This window comes from Fistularia commersonii, chromosome 21 (genome assembly GCF_037954325.1).
Source record: "Fistularia commersonii isolate RoL2024-O1a breed Wild chromosome 21, RoL_Fcom_v1.0, whole genome shotgun sequence".
Taxonomy (NCBI): domain Eukaryota; kingdom Metazoa; phylum Chordata; class Actinopteri; order Syngnathiformes; family Fistulariidae; genus Fistularia; species Fistularia commersonii.
Genome location: NC_141304.1, coordinates 232501 through 251817, shown reverse-complemented (window position 1 = coordinate 251817; position 19317 = coordinate 232501). Strand labels below are relative to the sequence as shown.

Genomic DNA, 19317 nt, shown 5'->3' with positions numbered 1-19317 from the left:
AGGCCGCGGGCGCCATTCAGCCGCCGACGCTCGCCGTTCGACTCGTACGACTAATCCTTACGTGGCAAAACAATAAAAACATCCATCAATGTCCTCCCTTGTCTATGTAGGGCGGGTTTGACCGATGATGTGCACGGCGCATCGATGCACTCCGGGGTCGGGGGACTGTGTGAATGTTTGTTTATGTTGACTGAGGATTTGTCAAAAGGTTTATGTCATTGCTGGCATCGGGCTCTTCGGGCTTGTACTGGGTGGTCTTTGTCTGTTTGCATCCGTAAAGAGCTCTGCTCTCGCTCTCGTTTGTCCCCTATTGATTCTCTAAATTAGGTTGATGAGAGGCCCTCCTATCAGGTGGCATATTAATTGGGTCAGGCTGGATCTTATATGAAATCCAAATAATGGCGACTCCAACCCAACACTAAACCTTTGTCCTCCGAACACTCTCTTTCACCAATTAGCCTCGCGGCGAATCCGCTCCCTGCCACCTCCGCTGCCCGTTACTCTTTTCCACGAATCAGGATGCCACCGGTCGCTCCAGCAAACACGTGTGTGTGTGTGTGTGTGTGTGTGTGTGTGATCTCGGGGTGCGGGAGGCAGGGCCGCACCTATGGCCGTGGGCAGTCACCTCTCTACTTTTTGCTCTCTTGTACCGGTATTTACATCGGCCACGTCTGGGTTTCGCCGTGTCTTTAAATGCGGCCGAAGCTTCCAGGCCCTCGATGGAAGTCGATGAGTTTCCTCGGCGGGACCCTCGGCGATCCGACAAAGAGTTTTGTTCCTGCCTCGTTGTCGCGGAAGCGGCGTCGATGTGGTCGCCGATGACGACGCCGACACCAGAAGCGGAACGGAAAAGAAACCCCGCGCTTGTAAATATCTCCGAGTCCGACCGAGATCCCGGCCGGCTCGTTTGTGGTGCCAGACGTTCATAGAGGAGAGCCATTTCGCCAGGTTTGTTACCCGCTTCCACCCGCTCCAGGAGTCCACCGCCCGTCACCTTCACACCGTCCAACATTCAATACAAAGGCAACACGAGATGACACGTTTCTGCCGCCCGATGACTGGATTCCAGATCTCTTTCTCGTGACTCGGCTCGCATTTATTCCTCAACGCCGCGTTTATCCATAAATACGGCACATTCCGTTGGTCCACGCTCCTGAGGAGACGCATTTCATCAGCCGGAGTCCTTTCACTGGAGTTCAGCGTCCTGCAACTTCATCTAATATGTCAGACGCGGCGACCGGAAGCCGGTTTCACGGCGCCGGCGTGGCAACTTCACGGCGTCGGTCCGGTCCGGTCGGGTCAGGTCGGGTCCGGTCCGGTCCGGTCCGGTCCGGTCCGGTCCGGTCCGGTCCGGTCGCCCTCGACGCGACAAGAAGTGGACGAGCAAGAAGCGAACGAGGAGTCCCGTAAGCTAAATAAATGATTTATTGTACAAAAGAAAAATGACAGTAAATAAACAACAAAAGGCAAAAATAACAATTGAACAGTTATTCATATGCACAACCATTAAACTACAAAGTTGGGGTGATATTTTTTTCTTTCAACTACACAAAGAACAGAGGAATGAAGGGGAGTGAGATAAACCATTAGAAGCGGTGAACCTGTCCAAAACATCATAAATGTCAACATTTGGGTAGGTATTTACACGGAGACTTTTTTTTTTTCCAAGTCTCATATATTTATATGAAAACACTCTCACGCACGCCAGTAAACAGACACTAAATTTCCAAATGCAACTTCTCAACAGCTTTACAGCGGTGGGCGCAGCTAATCCCGTCTTTACCAGAGCCGCCGCCGCCGCCGCCGCCGCCGTCGCCGCCGCCGCCGTCAGTCGGTCCGAACCTGAGAGCGCGGGGACCCTGCGGTGTCTTTCCCGGGAGCGGAAGGGGGGGGGGGGGGGGGCGTTACGGATACAATGTTTGCACAGATTAATCAATGACGATTGAGAAAAAAAAAAAAAAAAAAAAAAAAAAAAAAGCTAGGTTTTTATTTGTTTAGAAGGCTAAAGTGAGGTAGACAGACTTTGAAATGCATTATAATTCATATTAATAAATAGACCATTGACCGGCTGAATCGTTTCCGACCGCTGCCCCGAACAGCTCCTTCCTCCCTTTGAAATGTTCTAGCATATTCCTGCGATCACAACAAAAGTTACAGCACACGACATGTCATCCTCTACTTTGGCTAACAATCCCTGGATACTCCTCCCGTTCTCACTTAAAATACACACAAAGGCGAAACGTGTCGACACCTTGTTTTTGAAGTCGAAAGGACAAAGTCTCTCTAAAAATGGCAACAGATTAAAGTTGGCGGGCGGCTGTTTCCAGTTAAAGCATTCTATGTTCAGCGATCCGGACACACGTGACTTTTGACCCGAGGCGGGCGGCGAGGCCTTTCAGGCCGCCGGGACGTCCGGACGTCCGGCTTGGACAGAAGCGTGCGAGTGTATGGACAGGCCCCCGCTTCAGACGAGCGTCGGGAAAGCGTGACGGCGTCAAACGAAGCGATAACCTTTCTAGTTTATCCGTGCGGTCGGTCAGCGGAAGCTCCGATGGTTTCTTTTTTTCTGGGTTTCTCTTTAACGCTACACTGTACAAGCTCTCTTGTGCTTGGCGAGACACCGACCACACTTTACCTCCTCACGCCATGAACATCCCATAGTGCAAAATTTATTGTTGGTAAGGTAGAGTGCCCCGAAAAAAAAGGCTTTGTACCCCTTTTTTAATATATACATATATCATTTATATATAATGTCAGAAGGCTCTTCCTTTATCCAACAGCATAGTGCTTTCGTTTACAACAAATGGATATCTTTGCTTGGACATCCAGGAGACAAAGACGGACCGAGCGAACCGGTCCGCGCCGCGTCGCGGCTCTACCGGCGTTCTCGCCGTTCCGATACCGACCGTACGGCCGAGGCGGCGGTCTGGGGGGTCGGGGTCGCGTCCGGAGGGCGAGCCCGTTCGCTTCCTGTCGCTCGGCGGGATTTGTAAAAGCGGTTATTTCCATGCAAAGTTACTTCGGCGTTCATGTTTTGGGAGAAAAGGCGACCGCGACGGCCTGAAGACGGCGTGACGGCGCGACTCCGCCTTTACGCCCGCTTTTCTTGCGGTCGCGTCGACGCCGCCGCAGGTACGAGCACGCGCGCCTCCGCCGGCGGGATCCTACGCCATCCATCCTCCTCACGCCGCGAAGCTTCCCGAGGAGCGCCGGGTTGTTTTACACAAATTCGGAATTCCTCTACGTGTTAATACTCGCTATGGTTACGAACCGGAGCGTCGGCTCAAAGCAAAAGTCAAACTTTGTTTCGTTCTTTTACACGGAAGACAGAGAATATTCGAGGTCCTCGTCGGCCGGAGCGTCCGGGCGACCGCCGTCCTTCGCGTTCTCGACCTTTAGCGCCGACGTTGCGCGGAAAAGGTTACGCTCGCCGCGGCTTCGTCGACGCGCTCCGACGGCGGCGTCGCCGCCGTGTTTTTGACTTTCGCAAGAGTCCAAATAAAAAGGATCAAAGTACCTGTGAAGAGGCCGCCGGATGCCGGAGAATGTCGCACAAGGGTGTTATACATTAATAGAAGCTTCGGTTTTTTGGATTTTCTAAACCGTCGGCGTCTCTCGAGCTCGTCCCCAAACGTCTGTAAACAAGATCCGGATTATCCTAACTGCTTTTCTGAGCGCGACGATTAGCGTCCTTTCCGTTTTGAGAGTTTTCCTAAGCGACGGATTGCGGAAGGCGTTCGCTTTTTGTCTCAAACTCACCCGTAACTAAGTGTATCTGCGAGGTGAAGCTATTTCCTAAAACTCCTTTCGACCGCTTCTCCGTCGGACCGTAAACGTCTCCTGTGACCTCGATCCGCTCGTCTGGACGTCTCACAAAGATGCCATTGAAAAAAAGAAAATGAAAAAAAAAAAAACCAAACAAAACACAAAGCTAACACGAACTCTATAACATCATTTTGTCCCATTGACCATCTTCTAAAGCTGCTCCACACATCCTCATACATCACCGACTGTATTTCCACCGCTCACTTTTTGATTCATATTCATTTAGAACTTTTTTTCTTTCTTGTTTTTTTTCTTTCCTTTTTTTTTTAAGTTCTTTTTTCAAAATATTTTTATTTTTGACAGTTCAATCGATTTAATTGCTGGAAAAAAACAAACAAAACGATAAAAACAACAGAAACCCGGTGGCGTGTTTTTTTTGCGGCTGAAATCTGGTGCCAGGGAGTGGGTTCTGCTGCCGGCGGGAGAGCGCCGGTGGGGATCCGGTGGTTTCGACGCGGCGGCGACCGCGCGCGAATGTTACGTGGCCCCCGGATTCTAAGAGCAGCCGCATCGATCCACCACCATCCCCGGGATTTTGCCGTGGATGATCTGCTGCTTGTCATTGAAATAGAGCATGTTGATGGGGGACATCTTGGTCGGGGTGCAGCAGGGCCCCGCCGAGCCTCGGGGGTTGGCGTGCTGCACCAGGTGAGTGTGTGGGTATTTCTGCATGAACATGTACTCGCACTGGCCGGAGCAGTAGTTGGCCTTGTAGCGCTTGGGGGCGATGATCCAGTCCCAGCCGAACGCCTCGAAGTCCACGGTCAGCGGGTAGCGGCAGCACCGGGACTCGGTGGAGTGCTCGTCGCAGTCCAGGCCCAGGTTTCTCCGAGAGCGTTTGGTCGTCTCGAGAACCTTCACTTCCAGGAACGGCTGCTGGAATCAGGGGGAGGAGGGTCAGGATGAAGAGAAAGGGGTGGTTATAAGGGAACGACGGGCGGCGGGCCGCTCGCCGTCCGTGTGACCTCCGTGCGTCGCTCCGCCACGCAACCTCGCTAAAAACCTTTGTTTCGTTTTGTCCTATTCGGAAACGCCGAAACGCCCCTTTGTGGTTTTACCGTTCGGGCCGCGGCCGTGAACTCCGGTGTCCGACCTCCGACCCCGACGCATGCGGGGTCGCGCCCGGTATCAACAGATCGGCTACCGTTCGGCTTCTCGGCAAACGGTCACGCGACGCATTTTGGCCCCGATAGAGGAAGTTTGAGGACGACGGGCGTCCGGCGGTTCGTTTCCCCGAAGTCGAGCTCCGGCACGTCTGAAGCTCAAAAGTAAATAAGAATAAGAATAAGAATAATAAGAATAGGAATGGCGGGTCCTGCAGTTGTGCGTCTAATCCGGCAGTCCGGCTTTCTTCCAAATGGCGTTTTGTCAAATGGACGATGGACAGCCGAGCGCTTCCTGCGCCGTTCGTCCGGTTCGGCGCCCGAAAGACGGAACGCCGGCCTTGGCGCTGCAGGAAAGCGTCCCTCTGGAGAGCTTTCCTCAGACACACTGCTCACATCCTGCACACATTCAGGAGTTTGGATAAAGGCTGACAAATTCTTCTGGCAGAAAGAAAACACCGCTTTCCCTCCTCGTGCGTGTGATATTGGTATGATCCGGTGCGCAACCTTTAATATACTTCATTTTGGTCGTATCGTGATTTAAGACATACGTTTGATCCAGAGTGAGAAAGATTTGTCTTCCGATTTTAATTAACACCGGTTTTGGTTTTGCAGCTACGAGACGGGAACAAAATAGGAGGCGGCTGCTTTTTCTCTCCGAGGAGGCAGGAACATTTGAGATGTTTCATCGTATCTTCACACTAATATCTTTCCACTTTCATCGCCCGCCGCCGCCAGAGCGCGGTAACACGACGAGGTCGGCAGGCGTCGTGCGGTTTTAACGCCGCCGCGGAAGGTCGCGTTCGTCGTTCCGAACGGCGTTGCTGGCCGTGCTCCGGTGAGCGCGGGAGGACGTTTGGAACTCCAGAAGGTCATCTCCAAGCCGCCGTGACCTTGACCTTCGGGCGAAGCCGGCGGATCAAATATTTGACTCCATCGTGTTTGTTTTACAAAGCCTTCCTCTCCCCACAGTGATTCCAGCTGGGCTCCAGCGCAGTTTTTGTGACGCATTCAAAAGAGGAAATAAGCTGAAAAGCCATCGGGGTGAGACCATGTCAGCTTGGCCTTAAAGCCTTTTGTTGCAGGGAAAAAAGACCCAGTGGAGAAGAGGGAGAAGCTGGGCTTTTTTTTTTTTTTTTGTCTTTGCTTGTTGTGTTTTGTTTTATTTTTGTAAACTGGCCCGTGTTTTTGATCTCTTCCCTTTTTTTTTGGTTCAAGAATAATATCGCACACTGCTGTGTGCTCAGAGGGCAGCCGTTTATTGGCGAAGACACCAGAGATGTGTGTTGTGAAGTTCTGACCCAAATGACCAGCTGGTAAATATTTGGTCTTCCTTAAGGGAGAAGATCGCTCCACATCATTGCGCACGGACACTCGTCGGCTTTCAAACCGGCCCCGACGCGCTCGCCGATCCGAAAGTGACTCTTTGAAAAGCGGACGAAGCGAAGCCGTCTCACGGATCCCCAGAGCTCCCGGCCCGGCAGGCCTGGGGTTTCGAAGCTTTGAGGAGCGGCGCCGACGCCCGTCAGGACGAAACCCTGCTCTCAACACGTCGCTGCCGGGAACGGATTAGTGAGACAACCGCAACGATAAATCATACGATACATTTTAAATCGCAGCTGAGAATGAATGGCTCCTCCTCGCGTCGATTCCACGACGAGTGCTAACGGAAAGCGCCATGAGGCCCGAAACCGTACCGTCGGGACTCGATCAAAACAGAGTAGCGGCGAGGAGTCATGGAGTCACGGAGTCATGGATTCATTATCCACACTTCTGCCGGAGATGGAGACGTACAAACGTCCGCCCTCCGATCGGCCTTCGAGTCGCCAACCGAGCGCGAGTCGGACGTCAGGATTCCTCAAAGGGAAGCGCGTGGAGGAAAATAGCCTGTAAACACGCGGAGCGAAGCCTGGATTCTTCTTGCGGCGCTCGGGGGAGTCGGAATGAATCTAAAACCGCGAATGACCTCTTTTTAAGGAGTTTCCGGGCGACCGTCGCGGCTCGACCGGCCTCGGCTCGCGCGCGTGGCTCCGGGACCGAGCCCCGCCCCAGGGACGGGTCTGAGGTTTCCTTACCAGCCCCTCCTCCCCGGGTCGCAGCGAGGTCACGGCCAGGTCGTTGCCGCTCTCGTCAAACGCGTTGATGTCGATCCCCCAGTTGGTGTGCGGCTGTTTGAACCAGTTCTGCAACACGTGCTTAAAGTCAATGCTTTGCCAGTGGCCGACCCTGGAGTTGAGGTCTATCTTCAGGGAGCGGATGCGGATGTGGCGGCTGCCCTGCTCCGTGACCGGCTTGAGCCGGAGGATCTGCAGGTAGACGGTGGAGGTCTGTTGCAGCGGGCGCAGGTACACCCACAGCTGGGCCTTCAGCACCTTGGTGAACATGAGTTTGGGGCTGAACTTGAAGAAGCAGCAGCTGGGCTTCCCGTTCACCTGCACCAGCGGCTCCGCTGTCGAGACAGAAGAAGCCACTTAGACGTGTATGTTCATGAAATCCCGCGCGTACATTTCTCGGTCAGTATTCGCGTGCGGATCGACGCCGCCCTTTGTTTTGGGTTTCCCCGCTCGGGCCGGCTTCTCCGAGCGGCAACAACATCCGCGCGTTTCATATCGAACTAACGGCTTTTGCTATTTTGGGAATAATAAAAACACTTTGCTTCCTGTGCGCCGCCGAGCTTTTTTTGTTCTAGAAAATTCCAGCGTGCGGCACAAAAAAAAAAAAAAAAAAATACAGCATTTGCGACAGAAATGTCAAAACCTGCACGAACGACACGAGACGACAGCAGAGAAAGACGCCGGACACGTCGACCGACGGAAACCAGAGGAAGGAGACCCTCCAGAGGGTTCGAGGCCGAGCGGCGCAGCAACTATCGTCACGCCGGTCGACAAGCGCTCCAAACAAAAGACTCGAGACGCCATCAAAATGTTAAAAGTTCCCGGGCAGAGAGTTTGACGCGAGGGAGAAACAGAAGGCGGGTTGTTTCGGGACGCGGCTCTGACCGTCCGCGGTCTTTATCTGCAGCTGCGTCCACTTGCTGGATTGACGAGCTCGCAGATAAGCCACGATAAACACAGTTCTGTCGGTCAGAGGTCAGAGCTGTGACCTAAATCAGGAGGTCAGTTTGAAGATTTACCTCAGACGGGTTCCTGGAGAAGCCTTCCGACGCACAGACGCTCGCCGCGTCGCGTCTCGTCTCGTCCGAAGCGATCTGGACGCTCAAACTCAGGTCAGAAAACTAGTTTGTCATCGGCGACGTGACAACGATTCACGACTGTTTTTCTCCACGCCGTGTGCGTGTGCGTGTGTGTGTGTGTGTGTGTGTGTGATCACCGGCTTGGACAGAAAAGTGCTTCTCACTTCTTCACAAGAAGAAGAAGTTGAGTCTGCGCGCTCGGTCCGATCGTCCGAGTGTGTATTTACTGATGTCTGATGGAGGTTTGCGACCGCGGAGCGTCTTTTACGGTGTTGAAGGACTCACAGACGAGCACATTTCTAGCTCACCGACAAAAACGATGCCATAAAAATCACAAGGAGATGGATCTTCATTGAAGCGACACGTCATTCAGGACAATAACGATGTAAACCCTAACAAACACAATTTCGGTGGCGTTTTTCAAAGACGAGGACTGACCGCCGCACTCCGGAGAAGCATTGGATCGAGCCGCCGGAAACCGATTGTTTAGTAATTTAGCGGTTGCCTTTTGTGCGAGTGTGTGTCTCGTGCGAGTAAAGAAGCCCAGGATGCAAAACCATCTCGCTTCCCGTAGAAAGCTCAGCTCAAACAGCTTCTCCCAGACTCGACTCATCGGTTTACCTGCTGACACGCGCTTCTCGTCATTTGTCCACTTTGACACCAAAACAACAGGAAAATACGATCCTTAAGAATACGTTGTCCTCAGCCCTGCGGCGCCCGGCTTCTGGTCACGTCTCACCGTCATGGGAAATCATTCTCTGACAGTTCTATCGGTATAGTTACTGTGACAACCTGGATGCTGAGCCCACAACAGTAGCGAGGACGCACGCCACCGAGATCACTGAAATTAGCGGGGGATGTTTCGCCCGCAGCGGGACGACAAGAAGGATTCTATTATCTTTTTGCCATGAAGTGGTTCAATCCAAGCCAGTGGTGAACTTGCTGATAGTGTGTGTGTGTGTGTGTGTGTGTGTGTGTGTGTGTGTGTGTGTGTGTTCTCATGTCATATGACTGAGCCTGAAGGAGCAGCCATATCCTACTTCTGGAAAGCGCATCATACCGCTTATTGCATCTGCATTGCTGCCACCAGGACAGAATGGGATCGGTTGGTAAAAATAATCTCCGTGAGTTCGTCATCGGATCCGGTCAGATGTTCCCCGTGCTTTGCGTGCTTCGCGCGCGAGGACGGCAGGTTGACCGTCCGTCTCGGGCCGCTGTGTCGGAGGGACGGGTGTCAGACGACGCTGCCGTCACTGCGCTGCAGCTAAAAAACAATCCCAGGGTGCAGCAGGGATGCAAATACCAGAAAATGTTACGAATCACATCTCCTGTGTCATTTTGTTCCTCTTCGCTATCAGAACGGCCAGAAAGAAGCCCCGTCCTGTCGAAGCTGAAGGGCGAGCTGGAGAGCCATGTGACGCCGCCGCCTCTTCGCACGGCTACATCTGAGCGATGACTGAAACAGTAAGCTACGACACACACGATATTTACAGTATCTAGATGATCTGTCCTCTCCTGCTTCAGTGGAACCCACTGCACCTACCCAAAGATCACAATACAGAGCTTAGCTGTCAGCCAGGTGTGTGTGTGTGTGTGTGTGTGTGTGTGTGTGTATGACTGAAGGTCCAAAATATCCAAAATCAATCCCGTCTCCCGCTGAAACTAGTTTTCTTTATGTTTCGGTTGAACCCACAAGACACCAGGACAACACAACACCTTTGGCATCAAAAAGAAAGTTATTAGGTTCAAATAAATGAGGAGAAAATCCCAATTTTTCATTAACATTCATTCATTCATTTGCAATAAAATATCCCTTGAGAGCAGCATCCAGGGCAGCATCCAGAGCAGCATCCAGAGCAGCATCCAGAGCAGCATCCAGAGCAGAGGTGGGCAAACATTTCGGCTCAGGGATTTTAGAATTTGACAGACGGGCCGAGTCACCACAACATACCATACATATAGAAAATAAACAAAGGCATTTGTTAACGGTACAACAGACTCGTCCGACGTTTGTCTAAACATTATCTGACATTTGCTTTGAAAATAAAAGCAGCTTGGTTTTGAAGGCTCTGACGTTTGCTTGCAAATGAAATGAAATAATCTTGTTTTTGAGCTCCCACATTCATTGATCTAATCATTCAATCAATCATTCACATCAGGTATGAATCCTGTATTGATCTTTGGCGGGCCGGATGTGGCCCGCGGGCCGTAGTTTGCCCGCCACTCATCTCGGGTCTCTAACCATTTGTTTGCAAAGTGTTCGGTTCGATGGTCTGACCGTGTGAGGACCTTTGCTCTTCTTCCTTGGAGAACTAGCGGGCCACACTGGTGTCGCCTCGCAGCGAGCGCTCACAAATGTGCAGCAAAGACAAATCTGAAAGCTCATCATGATCTTTGTGTCGAAGCGCACAAAACCTTTCTGCACTCGTCTCGTGCATTAAGAGATTTGCGGATCTTGATCCGAGAGGGCGATAACAAGCCGCTAACAAGCGATAACTAACCCTAACCCTCCGGCTGACGGGAAGCCGCACACCTTCATAGATGCTCTGCGGCCCAGGTTGGTGTGAACCGGCGGAAACGTAACACAACTTTACAATCCGCCACAACTCGGTGGTTGTTTCTGCTTCCGCCGATGGCGGAGTTGTTCTGCCGCGTCGGATCGCAACTCGCTTTCGAAGTTTGATTTCAGACTAAAAAACGAGAGTAGCCGCTCGTCAGTTTGCGCCAGCAGAAGCACGAAGGGTCGTGAAATGTTTCTTGACGTCACCCAAGCTCTGGTGTCTCGGCACCTTCTGACGCCTGTCACCTGGACGGAGCGGCGGAGGAGCAACTGACGGCTCTCCTTTGCCTGAAAGGAAACACAGACGGTTCTTCCGACCGGGGAAGAAAATCAAGTCCGGTTGCTGCGATAAGAAGATTTTGACCGGAATCAACCGAGATGACGAAGAGCCTCCACGGACACGGAATACGAACGGCCAATCCATCAAGCCGTACGAAGGCGATGAGAAAGCCGGAAAGAGTCTCCTTATTATTGTTTTGCAAGTATTCCAAAATGATGAGGGGAGAACAGGAGTTTCGCTGAGCTGCGACCTTCGTTCGGCCACGAGTACCGACGACAGCCAAAGGCGGTGAGGCTTCGCCCTCTCGGTTCCAGTGACCTGCTGGTTGGAGGCACATTGAGCTCAGAGGAGCTCAGAGGAGCTCACCGAGTGCAGAGGTTGGGAGGGAGGAACAATGCCAGCCACCGCAGAGGTCCGTCAGCACAATGACGTCCCAGTAAAACCAACAGGGCGGGAGCGCAGGGGGGTTAAGTATCGCACATCAACATGCAACGAATTAAAGACGTCCAGAGAGCAGATTCCTGTTATTGGTTCTGTGGTTTCCCTTCTAAACAGCATTCGTGTCCCTGCTAAGGCAGCGTTGGGTTTCCGTTTTTCGATGGAAGCGGGACTTAAAGCCAAACGAAAGCAGAGCGGACAGAAAAGATGCGACCGTAACGCTGGCGCACCTTCCGTTGACGTCATCGGCGTGACCTGACTGTGGATACTGTGCGCTCCTGTGCACGTCAAAGCGCACGTTGGGTCCGGTCCGTGCAAACGCTGCCGTTGTGACCACTGTCATTGCTACGGTCTGTAGCCTCACCGATATTTTCTTGTTGTATTTGGGTGAGGATGGTCTGTTTTTGCAGGTTTTGCAGTGAGAATATTTGGCTCATCTTCCATTAGTTTCCTATGAAACCTGAGGCTTGTAAAAAGAAATCAATTGAAGTAAAAAATGAACGATGCAATGATGAAAGGGATATTCCATCTATTCTGGCTGGAACTGTTTGGACACGGGTTTATGATTTATCTTTGTATTTTTTTGGCCACATATTGTGCTGAATCCTAAAAGTGCTACAAGACCCCAGAGTTTGAGTGTGAGGGCTACTGGTGAGGAGAAAGTGGCGTGAAATCCAGCGTGATTGATTTGTGCAGAGGCTAAAAGTCCTCATCACTGAAGCTCCCGGAAACCGCCGGCTGTTTTTCTGCGCCGCGATATTTGGCAGGTTTATTTAAAGGCGGACGGCAGAATATGAAGCGCAGAAAGAAACAAATCAAAGGAGCGTCGTTCCCTCATCGAAAAGCGGTACATTAGATCCGGACGGCGCTGGTGCGACCGAAGGGGCTTCACAACGGGCGGGATAATATTTCCGGCGCTGAGCCGGACAGGGTTTGTATCGCCGGCAAACAGCCATCTTTGTTTTGGGTGAACCTCCGGCGCGCTCGCAATCTGCATGAGGGATGTCATTTGCAGGACGAGCGTCGCTTATCATATGTCCACATGCCCCCGTGTTTTGGACAATTCCTGTTGGCCTACGTTTGAGACGATATAAAAGGTTGGGAAAGAAATAGATACATTTACATATTAAAACAAGGATAAGTAATGGTGGCCAGTGGCCAGATGGGAACCTCAGATTCCCCTGGGTCAGTCATAATGAAATGGTTTACTCCGACCCCACAACTAGCAAAATGAAAGTTTTTTTTTTTTTTTTTTTTCCAAGAAGCTCGCCCTCCCGGCGGATAAATTTGGGATCCGGATTAAGAGCGGCGTCCAAAGAGCGCCGGGGCCATCCGGTAAAACGGGCAGATTTATTCTCGTCATGATCCTCGGCTCTGGCGTTTCTGTAATTTGCACCACATGTCAGATCTGCGCGGCGGTTCATTTACATAGACTTCCATCTGATATAATGACACCCGTCCGTTGCATTCATACATTCATTTCCATGTAAAGTGTTCATTTATTAAGGGAAATTTATTCTGCGTCTATCCGGCATAATAATGTGGCAACAAAGTACAATAGGATGTCTAATCCTCTCCTTTTCACGGAGGACGGCTGACACGTTACGTCTTCGGATCGAAGAAAATAAACTCGCGTCATCTGTCGTTCCCGCGGCGGCGGGAGCGCCGTCGGCCCCGAAAAGAGGATAAAAAAAAAGCGTGCGGACGTGTCAATCATCGCCGGAGCCGGGGTTGCCGGGGCAACCCGCAAACGCTTCCTGGGTCAAAAGGTTATTTGGCACCTCAGCCTAGTTAAGAAATGGGATCAGGGGTCAAAACCGACAGCCTCTTTACATCTCGGGGGTGCCGGGGAGGGGCGGCCCCTAATAGCCAGATTGAGTTTGAAGGTCAAGGTCGACCCTATGGCAATGGTAATATGTCTTTCTCCACAACGCGTCTTTTCACCAGAGGATCATTTGAAATCTGTGGGACGCGGCGGCGCCGAATCGGCCACAGTTTGTTTTTGTTTTGATCGGGGTGGAGGTTCGGCTCCGGCCAATCGCGAGCTGTTTATCGAACCTCGATCGAGCAAGAGAGAACACTGTTCTCACAGGGCTGGTTTTTTTTTTTTACGCCGAACAAGTGTTGTAATTGAATTACGGGCCCGCATTCAGGGATATGAATTCACCGAGGTTCGGACCCGCTATCCATCAGAAGAGTCCCGGCCAACGTTGAACGAAGGCCAACGGAGGGACAGACGTGGTCCTTCAGCCCGTATGTCCAGGGACGGTCATTAGCGAGTGTAAATTATACAGTGTCTCACGCTGGACAAACAATATGTCAATGTTCCGTTTGCCGGGTGGCTGAGGTCACGGCAATTAACGTGTTTGCTCATCAGCGCAAAACCGGGAACGAATCATTGCGCCGTTCGCCTCGGCTTTACTAGCGATCGCTGATTTTTGTTTTCAATCGACGGGGACCAGCGCGCGCCGGGCCTTTCGCCCGGTCCGGTCCGGAAACCGGGGGGGGGGGGGAACCAGGCGAGCGACCAAACTCCGGACCAGAAGGCCGGCTTTCTCCGGCGGCGGCGGCGGCGGGGGGTGAGGGGGCTTCCTCCGGACGGAGGGGGTAATTTGAGACGCCGCGATCCGGCCGGACCGCAGTTATTAAACACACATGCGCAAAATATGACCCGCGTCACGTCAAACAATGACTTCATTGATGAAATCAATTTGCGTCTTTATGGATCCCGTTAGTGCCCGAGCGGGAGGCAAACTGTGACGAGGCCGGCCCCCCACTTAATTACACCCCGCATCTTGGCACCGGCTTCCACCGAGGCTAGCTTGTAAATATCCCCAAAACAATTGGACCTTCAATTCATGAGACCGCGCTGCCTTCCCTGCAGCTGCCATCGCAGATGACGTAGCATCATTATGTCGCTGCGCGAGCGGCGTGCGCGAGCGTGCGCGTGTTGTTTTTCAACGCGCTGTTTGTTTTTCGCGACGCTTTTCTTCGTTCCGTCGCGCGGCGGTTTAAACACCCCGATGTAAGGCCTGCGGTGAGGCTGGCTTGTTTTTGCGTCCGGCACCACCTACTGGAGCAAACACAGTTCCCTCCTCGCGCGAAAAACCCAAAGCGAGCGAGCGAACGTGCAAAGCGACGTCGCCGAGAAACCTCCCGACTCGACTTCCCGCCTAAAAGTCAAGTTAAGTATGAACAGAGGCCGTGTTTTTCCAGAGGAAACCGGCTTGTTTGCTTTTCTTTCCCATGTTTCCAGCCTTCTCCATTATTACAGCAGCTTATTTCCCTGCGGTATAATTGCAAAATATGCAGCACATGAATTTTTACTGCCAACACACAGCAGGCCTGCAGGTAAGCCTATCAAACATCTGGCCGAGTCCCTGGGTACCTGTGTCCCAGAGTTAGCCCGCGGCCCCTCCTATACGTGCGCGGAACGGGAGACATATAGAATATAAGGCTTTATTCACCAGGCCATCTGTCCGTTTTAATACGGCCAAAGGACATTTAAAAATCCGTTTAATAACCGCACGTAATAATGCTGCGGGAGACGTGAGCCAGTAAAATGGCTGGAAACAGATGGACGGGGGGACATTAAGGTGCGTTTAAGGCATGAATAGGTAACACGTGTGACGGCCTAATTGTTATATGATACGGCACAAACTTGGATCCCTGTTCCTACGCCGGCGTTTTTCCTTCTGCCCGCTGAAAAGGACGTTTTGAAAAACCAAAAAACAAACAAACGGACGAGAGCCCGGACGGAGAATTCACGCGGGTTTCTACCGCGACGAAGACGAGCTTTGCGTCTCGCGCCCCTTCGCCGCCTCGGGATCGTCCGATAAGTGATCCGTCACACGGCGGCGGCGGCGGCGGAGCGAGACAACCCGGCCAAAGATAAACGTGCCTAACTTGACCGACCCATCCCACGCGGCGCCCGCTGACAGCGCCGTCCGTTGGCCACTCAAAAATAATTTGAAAGTAAACTGGGAAGACGGCGGCGCGCGCAGGCCGCAACATATGCCGCCGCACATCAGGTCAGAATGAGCACTCGAAACGGGCCGAGGAGAGAAATGGTCATCTATTGTTAATGTCTTAATGGATAATGCATAATGGTATAAACCTAGATAGGACTTTCATTTGCATATATATCTATATTTTCTTTCCTTAATGGGAAATGCAAATGTGCCATTTTGTGGCGAGAGTGTGTTTGGCAGCCTTCGCGTTGAATAAATGTGACTCCAGGGTATCCCCACGCACCTCGGCATATTAATCATCGTGACACGTTCACGACCCTTCTAATAAGACAGGGGCCACAGTGCACCCTCTCAAACATCCCATCCCGAGCCAGCCCCGCTCCCTCTTTGTCTCCGGGCCGGTCCCAGGGGACGGGAGAGGGCGGTGGGGGAGGCCGGGCCCGGGCTGCCCGTGGAAGGGGGGAGTGTGAAGTTAGACCCCCTCATTCAGAAGCCCTCCCCTGGGACAAGGGCAGGCACAAGACTCCTATTAGGACGGAGCACAGGAGCCCCCCAGGAGCAACAAAAGACACCTCCTAATGCTCCCTGTTCTAGCTCAGTGAACACACAAACACACAGTAACATGTTACAGCGCATAAACACAAAACACACAGGGTCTCCGCTAACCGTGTGCCGTCGGACCACTGAAAGCTCATTGTGTCCGGTGCGAGGCCGACGTGCGAGCGCCGCGTTTAGTGCCGTGGGACGTTCGGGGGCCAAAAGAGGACCAAAAGAGCCGGCGTGCAATGAACTGCAATAAGGTGGACAGCTGGATAGCAGGAAACGCGCCGGGGTCTCAGCGCTTCTGTTTGTGTGCATCCACACACACACACACACACACACACACACATGCACGCGCGCGCGCGCACACACACACACACGCGCACAGGCACGCACACACAAGCGAAGCAAGTTTGATTGTCCGCTGAGAAATCCCGGCGGTGCCTGTATTAACTGAAAGCTGAAAGGAAGCAGCACGTGAAAAGACCAAATCCAGGGCAGAACATGACGCTGGAAGCTCGTCTTCTGGGACGGAGAACCGCTGATCATGAGCGCCTACATGATGTTTGGAAATCCAGGGATTTGAGAGTTGCGCCTCAAACCCGTCACTGTTAGCATCTGCTTACCTCAGCGACACTTCTGCTTCAAAACCCCGCAAACTGACAAATCCTGCACGCCATCCCAGAACTCACGAGCGCCGCCTCCCCGACGTGCGCTCTCCGCAAAAGCTTATCCGGCATCGAGCTTGTTTCGGCACGTTTCGGTCGTCGGGGCGACGGACGCGACGTGGAAGGAAGAGAACAAACAGGAGAGGCCATTACTGGACGTCTCGTCATTCGTCGGCCGACGACAGATGAGTAAACGCGCTGACGGTATTCCTGAAAATTGACCGCTTTGTCACTGGTGTGACCTTAATACATGAAGATACGTCAGGGTTCGGTGTCGTAAGCACAGCGTGCACGCCCTTCGCAAACGCCGCACGGCCGGTCAGCTTCTCTCCGCACCGATTTATACAAACAAAGGCGCCCGCTGACACGACAAGCCTCGTTAGCGTGAAGGATATGCAACATCTGCAAACTCATCGGTCGCTGAAGATCAATCACACAAACCTACGACGTCTTCAGCGACGTTCGAACGCGCAAAAGAAAGGGGAAATAAAAGCTCCTGCAGCAACACGCTGGCCAACACGCCGGGTTTACCAAACCGCCTCAGAGCAGAGAGATTCCTTGTTTGGAACAATTTGCATTCGATCAATCGTTTGGCGTCACGCTCGATACGCGTTTGAGCTCATCGCCCTCGCGGAGGTTTGTTCGACGTTGTCCGAATGCGACGGACACCGTCGAGACGCGAATCTAAAGAGCAAAAGTTCAACGGCTAGCTGCTCCTCGCGGGAAGGGAAATAGCCGTCATTGCAGTAAAAGCTCTACCTTCCTGTTTGAAAATAGAATTCAATCATCGATCGGGTGATTGAATCGATCGCTCGAAGCAAATGGCGAGTGTATCGGCGCACGCTTTCCGTTATTTGCAGACGACATCGACGTTTCCCTCGCCGCCGAGTCACAAAAGACTTCTTTAGCGTCCGATCAGCAAAGCTGAGCGTATTTTTGCGGTCGTTCCCTCCGGCCGGTTCCTACGTCGGCCGGAGTTTGAGGGACAAAACGCCGCGAGGCGGTGAAACGGCCGCCGCGCCATTTCGGAAACATTTTCGTGCCGTCGGGTATCCCTCGTTATCGCGGTGAGAACTCTGTCTCTGGCAGGAGCGAGAAGCCAACACTTTGGAAGCGGTCTGGATGCGTTCGGCCGCCCTCTTTCTCCCACGCAGCTTGAGAATGTGCCTATGTAACATAATATGGCCGGCTTTATTGGCTCGACTTTATTAATGCCCGTCGTACCTGAAATAAATCAAAGTTGGCTCTCGTCCCTTAAGAATAATTGGACCGGGTTTTTTCCTAATGAACTTCCTGCGGTGATAAATTTAGCGGCAAGATACTTTGCTTTGCCGCCGAACGCCAGCGAATTAAATTTTCATGCGGATAATCAGGAGGTAATCTGTTGTTAATTGTGCTTCCTCCGACGCGTCGTGCCCACGCAGCACTTCCTTCCCTTAAACGCCTCCGGGATTTAATGGACTCTTCCATAAACTGATCCGGAGTTCCTGCTCGCCGACCACACAGAGCCTGAACGCATCCATCAACAATAATCCCCTCAATGATCTCCATTTTATCTTTTCCCTCCTCCTCCTCCTCCTCCTCCTCCTCCTCCTCCTCGCTCATGTCACTACACAGAGCTTAATTACTGTTGTGAAGTAATTATTTCCTTTATTAGCGAAACGTAACATCTGTTTCGGGTCTTTTTAAGTGTACCTATAAAACCCTTCCATGATTTCTGTCCCTTAAGGATAGTCCGGGGCTGCTGGTTGCTCCCTGTGGACTCGCTCGCCGCCTCCCCCCGCCTCCTCTCCCGTACCCGAGGCGTTAGCGGCGATGCTCCGTCGTAGGCGGCGAGATCCTCGCCGGGACGTCACGCGTGTCCCGCGTAACCCGAACCGTCTCCTCGAACGGAGGGGGGAATAAAAAACCCTTCTGGGCTCGGTGGTGACGCGGCGTGTCGTATTTTCAGTCGAGCGCGCATGAAATTGCGATGCGACAGATTCCCATATGCCCGGCGGAGAGTCCTGCGGCTGCTGCACGGGAGCGTGGGAATAGGAGGAGGAGGGTGGAGGGAGTGAGATTCCTGAGGTCCCGGGGAAATTTTGTCCCCGTATTAATAGACTTTGGGTCCTTTGAAATTTTATTAGCCACAAAGTTGACAGTATGTTGTGCAATTTCAACAGCCCCGCTGACCTTTCTTAAGTTTTTACCTCTTTTTAAACAAACCCGGTCGCGCCCCGTCGTCCAAACAATCGCCCGCCGCAGTTTGTCTTTCCCTCGGATTCGCTCGACCGATGCGGTCGGCCGCGCCAGGGGAGCGGGTGTCATCCTCAAACTCAGACCCCCGTGACATAAATAAATCTATAAAAACCTCACATAGTCTTCAACTTCCAGCAAACACTGGTCAGCGAGTAGAAGACAGTCCGGCTTCGGCCGTCCTGTCCTTTTAGCGCTCTCCCTCTTAATTTTTATGGTTCCTGCACCTTCAGGAAATGATCCTTTTATAGGGTCAACACTATAAAAGACTTGTTTTTTTGTGGGAGGGGTTTGTAGATCTGTGTGTGTGAGCATGTGTGTGTGTGTGTGTGTGTGTGTATGTGTGGTGGGGGATAAGTGTTCAAGTTACTACCGGTTCGTCTTTGCTGCCAAAGAAAGAGACCTGATGAGGTTAATAGTCTCCTCTTCAATATATCACATAGCTGTGAACTCTGTGACCCTTTTTGTCAATAGAACTTTTCTCTTGAGTGTGTGTGTGAG

General features: G+C 52.3%; 1 protein-coding gene across 2 annotated transcripts in view; it reads right to left on the bottom strand.

The window, feature by feature from the left end:
* Positions 1-2555: 2555 nt before the first annotated feature.
* Positions 2556-19317, bottom strand: part of LOC147221812 (growth/differentiation factor 11-like) — a 20338-nt gene continuing 3576 nt past the window's right edge. The window contains exons 2-3 of one of the 2 annotated variants that reach the window (XM_086168316.1): positions 7004-7377; positions 2556-4701 (exon numbers count right to left, since the gene is read on the bottom strand). In XM_086168316.1, the coding sequence (XP_086024442.1) occupies positions 4321-4701; positions 7004-7377 (755 nt within the window). In that variant the 3' untranslated portion in view covers positions 2556-4320. The remainder of the gene's footprint in view (positions 4702-7003; positions 7378-19317) is intronic. The other variant, XM_086168317.1, reaches the window with a different exon arrangement.